This window comes from Chiloscyllium plagiosum, unplaced genomic scaffold (assembly GCF_037043375.1).
Source record: "Chiloscyllium plagiosum isolate Xiang-an unplaced genomic scaffold, Cpla_swu_hap1 HiC_scaffold_20, whole genome shotgun sequence".
Classification (NCBI taxonomy): domain Eukaryota; kingdom Metazoa; phylum Chordata; class Chondrichthyes; order Orectolobiformes; family Hemiscylliidae; genus Chiloscyllium; species Chiloscyllium plagiosum.
Window position 1 is genome coordinate 31,717,194 of NW_028270158.1, and position 15,151 is coordinate 31,732,344.

The 15,151-nt window shown below is 46.5% G+C and overlaps 1 protein-coding gene across 1 annotated transcript in view; it reads right to left on the bottom strand.

Annotated features, from left to right (window-relative positions):
- hs3st2 (heparan sulfate (glucosamine) 3-O-sulfotransferase 2) overlaps nucleotides 1–13,588 on the bottom strand; it is a 77,094-nt gene extending 63,506 nt beyond the window's left edge. Inside the window, exon 1 of the mRNA XM_043711026.2 lies at nucleotides 11,655–13,588. Within this exon, the coding sequence (XP_043566961.1) occupies nucleotides 11,655–12,121 (467 nt within the window). The 5' untranslated portion in view covers nucleotides 12,122–13,588. The remainder of the gene's footprint in view (nucleotides 1–11,654) is intronic.
- Nucleotides 13,589–15,151: the final 1,563 nt, after the last annotated feature.

Sequence of the window (15,151 nt, forward strand, 5' to 3'; positions counted from 1 at the left end):
CGCATTGTTTAATTCACACATTAAAGAAACCTTGTCAATTGCAAGTAACAAATTTGCAAATCACACAGAATAGATGTCCTGGAATAATCTATTTATATAACCTGGATCTCACAGTGTTTTGTTAAAGAATTTGCAACACTTTCTGATCGTGAAATGTCACTGATAGGTTCCGTAGTCTGTGTTTAATCCTCAATCTGACTAAGACTGCTATGGCTGGAGTTGCCCTCTGGGGATAAGAAATAGGATGTGGGATTCCTCTGGGCTATAAACCAAGCACCTCCATGTGGGGGAAACCAGTCACTCTGAGAATTGCAGAGGGTGTCTCTTTAAATGTCGTGGAGACAGGTTCGCTGTTGGCAAGACGATATAGAACATATAGAACATAGAAAAGTACAGCACAGAACAGGCCCTTTGGTCCATGATTCATCCTAATGTAAAATAAAATAACTTAACCTACGCACCCCTCAACCCACTGCTATCCATGTACATGTCCAGGAGTCACTTAAATATCCCTAATGGCTCTGCTTCCACCACCACAGTTAACAACGCATTCCATGCATTCACAACTCTCTGCGTAAAGAACCTTCCTCCAATGTCCCCTCTATACCTTTTTCTTAATATCTTAACACTATGACCCCTCATGTCAGTCAACCCTGCCCTGGGGGAAAGTCTCTGGCTATTGACACTATCCATTCCTCTCATTATCTTGTACATTTCGATCAGGTCCCTTCTCTTCCTCCTCTCCACAGAGAAAAGTCCAAGCTTAGTCAATTGTCTTCATAAGGCAAGTCCTCCAGTCCAGGTAGCATCCTGGTAAACCTTCTTTGCACCCTCTCCAAAGCCTCTCTGTATCTTTCTTATAGTACAACGAACAGAACTGGACACAATATTCCAAGTGTGGTCTCACCAGGGACTTGTAGAGCTGTAGCAAAACCTCACGGCTCTTAAACTTGACCCCCATGTTAATGAAAGCAATAACACCATAATCTTTCTTAACAACCCTATCCACTTTGGTGGCAACTTTGAGGGATCTTTGTACTTGAACACCAAGATCCCTCTGTTCCTCCACACTGCCAAGAATCCTGTCTTTAATCCTTCGAGTTCAACCTTCCAAAATGTATCACTTCACATTTATCCAGGTTGAACTCCATTTGCCATTTCTCAGCCCAGATATGTGCTAGAAGTGGGATGACCAGTCTGAGGCCCTTCAGTAATCTGAAAAGAGCCATCACCCTATAGTGGACGATAAAGAAGAGAACACATACTTCAAAATAGCAGACACTGCTGTCAAACCTTTAAAAATCTACAATTAAAAATAGTTGAAATGGCATCCACCATCTACAAGGCACAAGTCAGAGATGTGATGGAATACTCCTCACTTGTTCTGGATGGATACAGCTCCAACAACACTCAAGAAGCTTGACACCATCCAGGGTAAAACAGTCTGCATGATTGGCATTACGTCCACAAGCATCGACTCCCTCCCCCACTGATGCTCAGTAGCAGCAGTGTGTACTATCTACAAGATGCACTGCAGACATTTACCAAAGATCCTCAGACAGCGCCATCCAAACACATGGCCATTTCCATCTGGAAGGACATGGATGGCAAATACATGGGGACACCATCATCTACAAATTCCCCACTCACCATCCTGACTGGAAATATATGACCACTCCTTCAATATCCTTGGGTCAAAATCCTGGAATTGCCTTCCTAAGGGCATTTTGGGTCAGTCTACACCGTGTGGACTGCAGCGGTTTAAGAAGGCAGCTCACCACCATCTTCTCGAGGGGAACTAGGTATAAGCAATAAATGCTGGCCCAGCCAATACTGCCCAGATCTAATGAGTGAATGAAACAACAGCCTCATCAGCCAGACCAGCGCTGGGGTGGAGTGACAAGGATTATCTCACGGGGTGGCCTGTGATTGTCTTCCGTCCAGGTAGGCAGCGAGCTCTGCCTGGAGGCCTACTGGAAAATTCCAGTTGGATCTTTTAGTTGCCTTCAGTTAGATCTTTAAGGAGATAGATGGGCTAGTCTGCTGACCCAAATCCTATTGTAACGGGAATGGCCCTGTGGTGGGCTGGATCTAGGGAAACAGTAGCTTGCGTGATTATGTTCCAGGCTTATTTACATCTGGCCTCAGGCCAGGAGGGGTTGTCAGATGATCAGGGCTTGGTGTTTGCCGCAGCATGATAGTTATTTGTCTCTACAGCAGAGATCTCTGTAGTCCAGCATCCGTTCTCTATCCAGTTGAAACTGAATGTGAGTCTATCCTGTACAGATTAGACTGGCCATGAGCCACTTCTAGTTGTATGCATCTGGCAAATAATGTATCTGGGCTGACAGGGGAGCAATAATCCCTTTTGTGAGGGTGGCCAGTACATGGAACAATTCACCAGCAAGAGTTAGTGCTTCTGAGAGAGGAGAGGGGGAGGGGGGGAAAGGACTTGTGTTTTCTTGTACACAGCTCAAATGCTGTAGTTATTAGGTATTAATTGTCATGGTTACAGTCAGTCCACAGTGTGGTCACTGACTGTTTGACTCTGATTTGACCAGTCCATGAGTTGCAAATTTGTAAATAGTAATCCCTGAAGTGAATTCTAGTGTGAGGCACCAAGTATTTTTCTGTTGGGTGTTGGTAGCAGAGTGTTCACCAGATCACCTTCTCCAACTCAATGTAAAATATAAAACAAAGATCCCCGCCTACATCAACTCCTAATCCCAGTGACTGTACATCACATTGCAGATTGAGAATCTTCAGGAGAGGAAAAGACCATCAGACTCCACAAGTGCATCCCTTTCCATAGATAACTCCAAATACCTAGCACCTCAATCCCATCCATCCCTTGACCACGTATCCTCCCTGCAGTATCTTCCACACCCATTCCTGCATCTCCTCCATAACCTTACAATGCTTTAACAGGTACCAAAGCAATAAAGGGCCTTGAGAATGGCTTGCTCACTGACAGCAATGTGTAAGGCTTAACACAGAGGGCTCTGTACATTTGCAAAGCTAAGCACAAAGCTGGTTAGTCTACTCTAAAATTTCCTGATGCCATGTCCTTTGAAACTGGGTCATTCCACTTGTACACTGTAGGACTGGGGAGTTTCCTGATGTACTGTGGGATTGGGCCATTCCACTGTGCAGTATGGACAGGACTTTTCCTCTCATTCACTGTTCAGTTTGGTCATTTCCCTGGTAAACTGTGGGAATGGACCATTTTCCTGGTGCACTGTGGGAATGGGCTGAACTCTTAAAGGTGCAGTAAACTAGATGCATTTTTTCCTGTTTTGTTCTTTGATATGTTGCAGAATGAAATTTTGTTTCCCTGTCAACATTTTCTCTTGATCAATTTTTAGAGCAAAGTGCTAAAATTTTGAAATGAACAGGTGTCTCTTAGTTTGTGGGAACAATCAAAGATAGAATCAACTGGAGAGCATTCAGAGAGTCTCTCTGGTAAAGTGCTGTCTCTCTGTCTCTCTAAATCCTCCTGCAATACTGATCCCAGTAGTTAGCAGCCACAGGACTACAGCTCAATGTCAATTGACCGAAATGACTGAATTAACGTATCAATCCAACTGATTTATACTGCACAGAAATCCAACAGCCGTCACACAGCAGTGTTATTTGGACTAAAAAGATAATAATCTCTTTATTCGGTCCTCTAAATGGAAGAGCATTTGCTGGGACAGCGAAGAGGAGACTTCACTCTGTACCTAACCTGTGCAGTACCTGCCATAGGAAGGTTTGACGGGACAATGAGACAAGCTTTACAATCTTTCTGAAAGTGCCGTTTGCTTGTTTGCAGACTCAAGTCCAGTCCATAAGCACTTTAAAAACATCAACCACTGTCTGGATTTCTAATTTTGATCTATTTATTAGGAAGTAGAACTGAAGGGCCAAGTATGAATGAACACCAGTGATGTAGTTTATTTGGTTGGATGAGTGCAGCCAAGAATTTATTATCCAACTGACAGCTAGTGAATAATGAAACGGGTTTTAAATTGGCTTAATCTGTTTACTGAATTGAACTATCAAAGCATACTTGAACCAGGTAGAAACTTTGCAGGAATATATGTGTCAATCAAGTTAACTACCAGAGTCTGAAACAATGCAAAGAATAGGATAAAGGTTATCATAAAAACAAACAACTTGCGCCGACACTGGGCAGAATCTTAGTGGCTCTGAGTGACGTGGGCTATGGCAAGGTGTGTGATAGAATTTGGCGATAAATGTTGTGAGGCCAATCTCAACATAGGAAGCCACTCGCTCCATCTTTTATGTTTTTCACAAGTGCATTGGTGAAAATCCCACTGGGCAGTGGCAAGACCATAAGACCAGAATTAGGCTATTCGGTCCACAGAGACTGCTCCACCATTCGATCACAGCTGATATGTTTCTCAATCCTATTCTCCTGCTTTCTCTGCATAACCCTTGATCCCCTCACTGATAAAGAACCATTTATTTCTGTCTTAAATGCACTCAATGACTTGATCTCCACATGGTCTGTATCAATGAGTTCCACCGATTAACCAGCTACTGAGTGAAGAATTTCACCCTCATCGTTGTTCTCAAGGATCGTCCCTTCATCCTAAGTCTGTGTGCTCAGGTCCTAGTCTCTTCTATTAGTGGAAACAATCTTCTCCACACCCATTCTGTCAAGGCCTCTCAGTATTTTGTAAGTTCCAATCAGATCCCTCCCTCAACCTTCTAAACTCCATCAAGTACAGACCCAGAATTCTCAACTGCTCCTCATGTGGCAACTCTTTACCCCCAGAATTATTCTTGTGAATTTCTTCTGGGCCACCTCCAAGGTCAGCACATCCTTTCTTAGACATTGGGCTCAAAACTGCTCACAATATTGCGAATGCGGTCTGACCAGAGCCTTATACAGCCTCAGCATCTCTGTACATCTCTGTTCTTGTATTCTAGCCCTCTTGAAATGAATGCCAACATTGCATTCCTTCTGCAGCCTCCTCACTTCCTCAATATTACCTGTCTCTCCACCTACCTTTGTGTTATCTGTAAACTTGTTATTACTTGTTCAGGAATTGTTTATTAACCCTACCTCCCCCACCTTTAACTTGGTTAGAGTTCTTGTGAATACCTTACTAATCTTTGCGCTGGGATCCTGGTTCCAATCAGTTCAGGTGGAGCCCGCCCCAATGATACAGTTGTTCTTGTCCCAATATTAGTGCCAGTGCCTAATGAAATGGAATTCTTAGCTGCACATTCATGGGCATTGACAGTTATTATTGTTTGTTAACCACTTTGTTAACAGCCCAACTCACTCAGTAATGTTCAGCCTCCCATCTCGGGCACAGGCCCTTCTTCATTCCTGAAGAAGGGCCTGTGCCCGAAACGTCGAATCTCCTGTTCCCTGGATGCTGCCTGACCTGCTGTGCTGTTCCAGCAATAAAGTTTCAACTTTGATCTCCAGCATCTGCAGACCTCACTTTCTCCTCCAGCCTCCCATCTCACCAAACGTGGTAAGTGAATTAGACATCAGGAGAATTTGACAAGGGAACCAGAGTAAGTAACTAGTAGTTTCAGCTAACTGCTCACTCTGAATGACCTCATTCAGAGTGTAAAATGGGCACTGACATCTCAGGGCATACCCCACAGACACTGGGCACACAAACCCCACATCCACGGACATTGGCATCCAACATGTGCCAGCCTTTAAGGACCGTGATAGCACATTACCAACCCACTTACAGTACACTACTGCACTTCCACGCTACACTTTGGGCAGCACTGGCCCCTCTCATTGTAATGCAGCAGCAAGGACATTGTGCACTCAGGAAATCACAACCAGCTCATGGACTGGACCTAGCTGCATCATTCAGTGTCATAGAGCTCACTCATTCTGTGCCCACTTGGATGCTCACAGCACCCTCACCTGACATTGCCCTGCCTTTTGGTGCTCAGAGATACCAGCCTTACATTACTGCTGTCTTACTGTGCTACTTAGTGCAGATACAAACCCAGTAAACTCGTTGTCAGCAGGCCTCAAGCATGTCAAGGAGGGATAGCTTTCACTCAGAATGTTCTGGCATGGTATGTCAAGGACAGGCTCTGAGGCCTGCTCAGGGTGGTCCAACCAGGGTGCTCTCTCATAAAGAGCAAGGAGCAGAATGACCAGGAAGCACACCACCTATCATCAGTCTTTCGACTGAGCTGCTCCCTTGCGGAATGAGAAAGTGGCATGTATTACTGATGACGAACGTGGGTGGCACAGCTATTACTAAATGTGGGGATGGAGGTGTGTCCTGAGTGAGTGAGGAGGCATCGTAGTGGGCAGGGAGGCTTAGCGGGGGTTGGAGTGGAGGAGGGTGAGTGGGGAAGATGTCGCATGGCTCTGGTGAGAGTTATAGAATGTGAGCCTTGCTGGGAGGTAGGTAGAGTAATGGAGATACAGTGGAGTGTGAGATATGGGCAAAAGGTGGCACTTGTGCTGGTAGAGTGGAGAAGATCATTGACCTTCTTCCTATGTTGCTGGACGTTCCTCCAGGTGGCTGAAACTGCTTCACCTGGGTACCTACATCGGACCAGGCTGGCATGGTATGGCATGGCACCCTATCCAGCAGGGGTCCAGGAATCTGCTCCCAAAGCAGGGTCCTGATTTCTCCCTGTCTGCCATACCCGGGGAAAATGACAGCAGCTAGGCAGTGCAGCTCAGACTGACAGTAAAATAAAACATAGACCTGCTAATGATCAGAAATGAAAACAGAAGCAACAGGTCTGGCAGCACCTGTGGGGAGAAAGCAGAGTTAACGTTTCGGGTCCAGTGACCCTTCTTCTGAACACCTTCTTCAGAATTCTGACTCGAAATGTTAACTTTGTTCTTCTGGAACTGGGTCCACTACTTTTTGTCATTTATACCAATGATTTGGATGTGAACATAGGAGGTATAGTTAGTAAGTTTGCAGATGACACCAAAATTGGAGGTGTGGTGGACAGCGAAGAAGGTTACCTCAGATTACAACAGGATCTTGATCAGATGGGCCAATGGGGTGAGGAGTGGCAGATGGAGTTTAATTTAGATAAATGTGAGGTGCTGCATTTTGGATAGGCAAATCAGGACAGGACTTATACACTTAATGGTAAGGTCCTGGGGAGTGTGGCGGAACAAAGAGACCTTGGAGTGCAGGTTCATAGTTCCTTGAAATTGGAGTCTCAGGTAGATAGGATAGTGAAGAAGACATTTAGTATGCTTTCTGTTATTGGTCAGAGCATTGAGTAAAGACGTTGGGAGGTCATGTGGATGTTCAGGACATTGGTTAGGCACCTTTGGAATATTGTGTGTAATTCTGGTCTCCCTTCTTTCGGAAGGATGTTGTGAAAGTTGGAAGGGTTCAGCAAAGATTTACAAGGATGTTGACAGGGTTGGAGGATTTGAGCTATAGGGAGAGGTTGAACAGGCTGGGGCTGTTTTCTCTGAAACGTTGGAGGCTGAGAGGTGACCTTACAGAGATTTATAAAATCATGAGGGACATGGATAGGATAAATAGACAAGGTTTTTTCCCTGTAGGGGGGGGGGGGGGGGGGGGGGTCCAAAACAAGAGGGCAAAAGGTTAGAGTAAGAGGGGAAAGATTTAAAAGGGACCTAGAGGACAATTTTTTTCATGCAGAGGGTGGTGCGTGTATGGAATGAGCTGCCAGAGGAAGTGGTGGGCACGGGTACAATTACAACATTTAAAAGGCATCTGGATGGATATATGAATAGGAAGGGTTTAGAAGGATATAGGCCAAAGCTGGCAAAGGGACTAGATTGATATAGGATCTCTGTGGCATGAATGGGTTGGACTGAAGGGTCTGTTTCTGTGCTGTACATCTCTGTGACCCTGAGTCTTTCACAATTTCAGGATGCGGCAAAGCGCTTCAGAATCAAAGTACTTTTTAAAGTGTCATCACTGCTGAATTGTGGGAAACACTGCACTCAGTTTGTACACAGCAAGTTCCCTCGAGCAGATTGGATAAGAACCAGTCAACCTGTATTAGTGACGTTAGCTCAGGGACAAATGTTGGCCAGAATGCAAGGGGAAACTCTAATGCTCTCCTTTCCAGATTGAGTCATGGCAGCTTTTCCTGAGGAGTTGGGTTAGTTTATCATCCTATCTGAGAGATGGCTGCTCTGTCAGTGCAGCATTCTGTCAGTACTGCACTGTTAGCCAAGATTATGTGCAAGAACCTCCAGCGTAGGACTGGTTGCCTCTGAGATGAGAGTGTTGCTCATTAAGCCACAGTTGCCAATAAAGGTAACCTTAGCAATTCTTGCTAATTGATGAGTGTTCCATGTTCACACTAATGCAAAGAGTAATCATCAGCTCCTATCCCTCAGGCTGATGAGGGACAAATACAATAAAAACAAACAAGCTCATCAAAGTCAGACCTAATTTCATTCTTTTTTAATGTTCACTCACACTGACTTTGTCAGCAAGTGACAGAAAAATTAAATAAGTCCCTGTTATCTTGTAGCTTGTGTATTATACAATGGGCACTGTTTGATGGCATCAAACAAGGATCTTATTTTGTACTGGTGGGTAACACTTGAGTCTCAGCTTGTGGTTCTCCTTATCAACAGACAGGAAGGATTTAACTAATGTCATTTACTGCAGGGTGGAAGTGAGGAAGCAAATCAGAGAATTTGTCATAAAGACTGTCAATGGGGATAGGTACTCCCACCGTGACAACTCACCTACATTCAGAAATTGCCAAGGAATTACAGTCAGTCCGTTAGCAAGCCACACTGCTGCCAGGTAGAAATTCTTGATCTGCAATGACCACACACTTAAAATAACAATTTTATTTCTGCAATACCAAGTTTACATTGCAGTATTTTCTGAGGGGAGACAGCAGAATAAACCTCCACCATTCAAACAGCAGTAACAGGATAATGTACTGTGCACAGGAACAGATTGGGGTTTTACATTTTGATTTGATCTGCTTTGCCTGGCCCCTGTTGATTTATTTTCTGAATGTGTTTAAAAACTGCTCTCTGGATGGATTAGGTGTGCGCTGGGAAAAGGCGACCCTGTTGACAGAGTCTGAGCAGAGGCTGAGAAACAAACTCTCAGGATTTCCTGATGCAGCTGTTTGCTGTACTTCCCCTGGTTTATGTGCTACTTTCTTGCAAGGGGAGTAGACTTCCTGCTGAGTCCTGAATATTCCACAATATTCAACCTGAATGACCCCATTTCTCACATCTGTGCTCAGACGGTGAGTGGTGGCTGGTCATTCCAACAAGTGGGGCATCGTATCACATCTGATTTTGTCCCCAGCTGGTATATGTGCCCTCTGTCTCTGGAGGGCATGTTCCCTTCCCTGATCTACAGTCGCTGTGGTTAACATCAGCTGACTCAACAGTGTAGTCTGGGTGGGTGGCACGGTGGCACAGTGGTTAGCACTACTGCCTCACAGCGCCAGAGACCCGGGTTCAATTCCTGCCTCAGGTGACTGTCTGTGTGGAGTTTGCATATTCTCCCCGTGTCTACGTGGGTTTCCTCCGGATGCTCCGGTTTCCTCCCACAGTCCAAAGATGTGCAGGTTAGGTGAATTGGCCATGCTAAATTGCCTGTTGTGTTAGGTAAGGGGTAAATGTAGGGATATGGGTAGGTTGCACTTCGGTGGGTCGGTGTGGACTTGTTGGGCCGAAGGGCCTGTTTCCACACTGTAATGTAATCTAATCTTCCTGCTCTCCATATTTCATTACATCACGACAAAGGCCATGTTGCCAATCAGCCCTTGGGGGAATCTGTCATTTAATTTTTTCATAAATTTACACTTTTTTTAATGGACATTAGGTGACAAGTCTTAATCTGGCAAGGTGAAAAAGGGAGAGTGAGAGGATGAGGTTAGAGGGAGAGACAACAACCAGTAAAAAGAGAGAATGTGAGGGAGGAAAAGAAAGAGGGAAGGAGCAGACAGAGATGGAAAGCAGTCGGCGAGATTGGGGGAGAAAAGGATGGAATAGAATGGAGGAAGTGGGGGAGCAAGAGGAGCTCAGGAGGAAGGTATGGGAGGCTGAGTTTGAAAGAGGGATGGGGAGAGGGAGAAAAAGCTGGACGGATGAACTTAATCATATCTACTTTCATTGACTTTCAAACTGATAACCTCAAGGCTATATGTGTTCACAAATCAATAAAAAAGGTTTCCATTAGACAATCTCCCTTGATGAGAGGAGTAAGAATCATAAATGTGCCTCTGTCCCTGAACAACAGGAATAGTCATGATGACACAAATTACTTTTCCCTCCAAACCAACTATCTAGGCTAGCTAAGAACTGGTTCCTTATCAGTCCTGTCAATAAATGATCAGTCTGATGGGAGGCAAACCACAAAAAACAGGAATTCAAACTGAGATTAGATTACTTACAGTGTAGAAACAGGCCCTTCAGCCCAACAAGTCCACACCAACCCATTACATTTACCCCTTCACCTAACACTACGGGCAATTTAGCGTGGCCAATTCACCTAACCTGCACATCTTTGGACTGTGGGAGGAAACCCACGCAGACACAGGGAGAATGTGCAAACTCCACACAGAGTGTTGCCTGAGGCAGGAATTGAACCAATGTCTCTGGCGCTGTGAGGCAGCAGTGCCACCCACAATATAACCCATTCCACAGAATGTATGGTGATAAGCACACTAACCCTTTAATTGTATCACACAGCCACTATTAAACTGTTTAAAAGGTAAGGCACCAAAATATGGCACTCATTTTCAAATAATTTAACAAAGGATCAGCTACACTTGAGATCAGATACAGCTCACATAGAGTCATAGAGTCACAACAAATGCAGAATTTCCCACTGACTTTCAAAGTAGGTTGTAGGTAGAAAGAGAAAAAATGGTTGTGGCAACAAATGTAAATAGATTAAGACAGGGGAAGATGTTAAATGCAGTTACCTCAGTAAACAGAAGAATGAGGGCGAGAGGTTGGTTTGTACAGCCAGACCATCCAAATCATGTCATCAATAAAATGGCACACCACACTCTAATCGTACCCACACTGTGCCTTTCTGATGCCCAATTCTACCCTGATACCATGCACACACTGTACCGAGATCAGACCCATAACATGTATAGAGTCATACAGTACAGAACCCGACCCTTCCACCCAACCAGTCCATGCTGAACATCATCCGAAACTAAACTAGTCCCACCTGCCTGCTCTTGGCTCATGTCCCTGCAGACCTTTCCTATTCATGAATCCACCCAATGTCTTTTAAATGTTGTAATTGTATAGGCATCCACCATTTCTTAAGAAAGTTCATTCCACAATTGAACCACCCTCCGTGTTAAACAAAAAGGGTGCCTCATGTCTTTTTCTCAATCACACTGCTCTCACCTTAACCATGTACCCCATAGTCTTGAAATCCTATGGAAAATACAACTGCCATCAACTCTATCTGTACCCGTTGTTATTTTATAAACTTCGCCTCTCAACCTGCTAGGCTCCAGTGAAAAAAGTCCCAGCCTATCCGGCCTTCCCTTATAACTCCAACCTTCAACATCCTGGTAAATCTCTTTGGAACCCTTTCCAGCTTAATTCACATATAACTGGACAGTATCCAGTGCCCAGTCTGTCCCCATGCCCATGGTAAGTGTCATGCCCACCCTGACTGTACCAATGCCAGTGTTACCTGTACCACTCCAGTCCTTTCTCGTAGTGCCTGTCAAAGAAGTGCGGCTCGGTGCCCAGCGCCCTGACCTCGGGGTGGACTCGGATGAACTCTAGCACCGCCCGGGTCCCTCCTTTCTTCACACCGACAATAATGGCCAGAGGCAGGCGCTTACTGCCCGGCCTGGGGGATGTCTCGCTGACCCTGTCCCGCTCCGGGCTCCTGCCGCTGACTGTCCTGTTAGGGGCTGCGTGCCCTCGGCCCGGGCTGTTGGGATGGGCGGAGTGGCCACAGTGCTGGGATCTCTGCAGCAGATAGCAGGCTCGGTGCTCGGGGAAAGCCAGCGGCTTCTGCATGATGGAGTGGCCACAGAAGATGAGGCTGTAACACAGGTAGGTGAAGGAGAGCGACAGGCTGAAGATGAAGACGAGCCTGCGGGTCCCTCTGGGTGGAGTTGGCACCACTCTCACCCCTAGTCTAGATGCCATGTCTCAGGGCAGCTGCTGACAGGGGCGCGAACATGATCTTGGTCCAGGAGCTCGGCACCGGCTCTTCGGGCATCTGGGGCTGTGGGCACAGACTGAGGGCGGAGGAGCCTGGCCACCAGAGCAGGGACACTGCCAGGCTTCAGGGAGACAGGGCAAGGTCAGCTCCGGGAAGGCAGCGCTGTCCCCAACTGCACTTCGTCCGCTTTACTTGGGGATGCTGCACGTTGCTGCCTGCTCCCTGCTCCGTGCATGGGGTAAGGCAAGGAGGGAGTTGACACTGCAGGGGGAACCACACACCCACACACACACACACACACAGACGCACACACACCCACACACACACACACACACACACCCACACACACAGACGCACAGACACACACACACACAGACACAGTCACTCACACAGTCTTACACACACAGTCACCTAGACAGACAGTCACACACACACCAACGCACACAGTTACACAGGCAGTCACACACAGTCACAGAGATAAACGCATTCACACAGAGACACACAGATACAAACAGAGAGAAACACACGCCCTCCCACACAATGTATCTCTCCCTCACATACACACTCCCCCTCTCACATAGACAGTCTCTTTCTGTCCCTCCCTCACACTTTCTCTCTCACCACAGGCACGCTTTTCTCCCTCAGATACTATCTCTGTCCTTGTCACACACTGTGTCTCATAATCTTTCTCCCCCTCTTCCACACCCTCTGTCACCTCACTGACACAGACACACGTACACTGTCTCTCTCCCTGTCACATACACTGTCTCTCTCTCTCACACAGACATACACACACACTCTCTCCCTCTCACACTCTCTCACACACGCATACACTCTCTCTCTCTCACACAGTCTCTTCCTTTCACACACTCTCCCACACACATATACACTCTCTCCCTCTCAGTCTCCCTCTCACTCTCTCTCTCTCTCTCTCAAACACACTGTCTCTCCTTCCCTCTCACAAACACACACTCTCTCTCTCACACACACACACTGTCTCAGTCTCCCTCACAGACAGACACTCTCACACGGGGAGCTCCCTATCATTCCCGGATCCTGGCTGTGCTTGCTAACCCGGTCAGGGCACTGCATTGAGTCGTTTGCTTTCCTCTCCTGGCTCCGTCTCCCTCCTCCTGGATTTTTTCTTTTAAACTCCAAAGTTGTCCAGGAATACCGATGCAGAGCGGGCTGAGGTCTGAATATTTAAACGCGCCGTCCTCCGCTCCCTGACGTTCGCCGCCCGCGTTATCTTACGCCTCTCTTATCAAACAGGGAGAATGTGTACAAAATCCCAGAGTCCACAGGTTTGAAAAGCAGCACTGTCGACCAGGGACAGCCGCCTGGACTCAGGTACGGTCTCCCCTCCCAGCACAGCCCACAGAGGCTGCAGGAGAAAGCCCAAGGGCAGGAACCTCCCAGTGAAAGCAGAGGATCGGGAAAGGACTGCCATTTGGGATTATCAGGGGATGTAAAGAGATGTTAGAGCAGTGCAAGGTATTGTCACCAGAAACGGGAGATAGTGAGATCTGGGAGAAAGGGTGGCACATTAGAGAAGGAGAGCTGAGAGAGAATTGGGATGGATCTTTGGATGAGAAGAAGCTTTGATCTTTCTTAAAGGGCAGCCTCCACTGGAACATTTCCCCCTGCCACTCTCTATATCTATCACTGTACCTTCACAACCTGCTCCTGCCACCCATACTGTGCCACTTTACTGAGTGCCTGCAGATTGGCTTCACTCAAAAAGACTGGGAAAGCCTTGTGGGGCAGATGGGGGATCTGTGTCTCTGAGGTAGACTATCTGGGTTTGAATCACCCCCACTGCTGATGGCTGTGATGAGGATGTTTGTTCCATGGTGAACCGGGTTGGTCATCATGTGATGGATCTTTCTGGTCTGTCTATGACATGGTCAGCCATGCAAGTGGTACCTGACCAGCTCCAGGGTCAAGACCTATTCCAGGAAAACCCTAGCTATGGAAACAGAGGTAAGTATGTTCTTTGCCTTCCTCACTTGACACTATTAGATTAGATTCCTTACAGTGGGGAAACAGGCCCTTCGGCCCAACCAGTCCACACCGACCCTCTGAAGAGTAACTCACCCAGAACCATTTCTGTCCTAACACTATGGGCAATTTAGCATTGCAAATTCACCAGACTTGCACATCTTTGGATTGTGGGAGGAAACCGGAGCACACCCACGCAGGCACAGGGAGAACCTGCAAACTCCACACAAACAGTCGCCTGAGGCTGGAATCGAACCTTGGCCCCTGATGCTGTGAGGCAGCAGTGCTAACCACTGTGAGAAGAGCAGAGAAAAGCAGGAGGACAGTATTGATTCCTTGGGGCACATCCTGATCATTAGTATACACAGCCATTATTCCCACCATCCATCTGCTCCTCCTAATTAATGAGATCCAAACCTAACTGACTCATATGGAATCTTGCTGAATGTTTATATAACTTCCACAGATACTCACCTATCTACTACATTCTTTAGAAATGTCTTCTTTCATGGGATGTGTGCCTGGGCCAGTATTTACTACCCATCCATTGAGAAGGAAGTGGTGAGCTGCTTTGTTGGACTGCTGCAGTCCTTGTGGTGTGACAGTGCTGAAATGGAAGGGAATCCCAGGACTTTGTCCCAGTGATGCTGAAGAAACAGCAGTATATTTCCAACTCAGGACAGTGAGTGCCTTGGAGGGGAACCCCCAGGCAGTGGTGTTCCCATGTTTCTGTTACTCTTGGACTTCTCAGTTGGAAAGGTCATGGGTTTTAAAGGTGTCGCCAGTGTAAGTTACCACAGCACATTTTGCAGATGGTACCCACTGCTGCCACTGTGAGTTGGGGAAGACGGTCGATGGTGAAGGTGGTGGATGGCAACATTAATTCTAAAGTTTTGACTAGCATTTTTTGACATGACTTATCCATTCCAATTCTACATGGCTTTTCCTGGCAAACTTATATTTGCTCAAATGCTCAGTCACTCAGTAACAGATTCCAATAACTTGCCCACAAA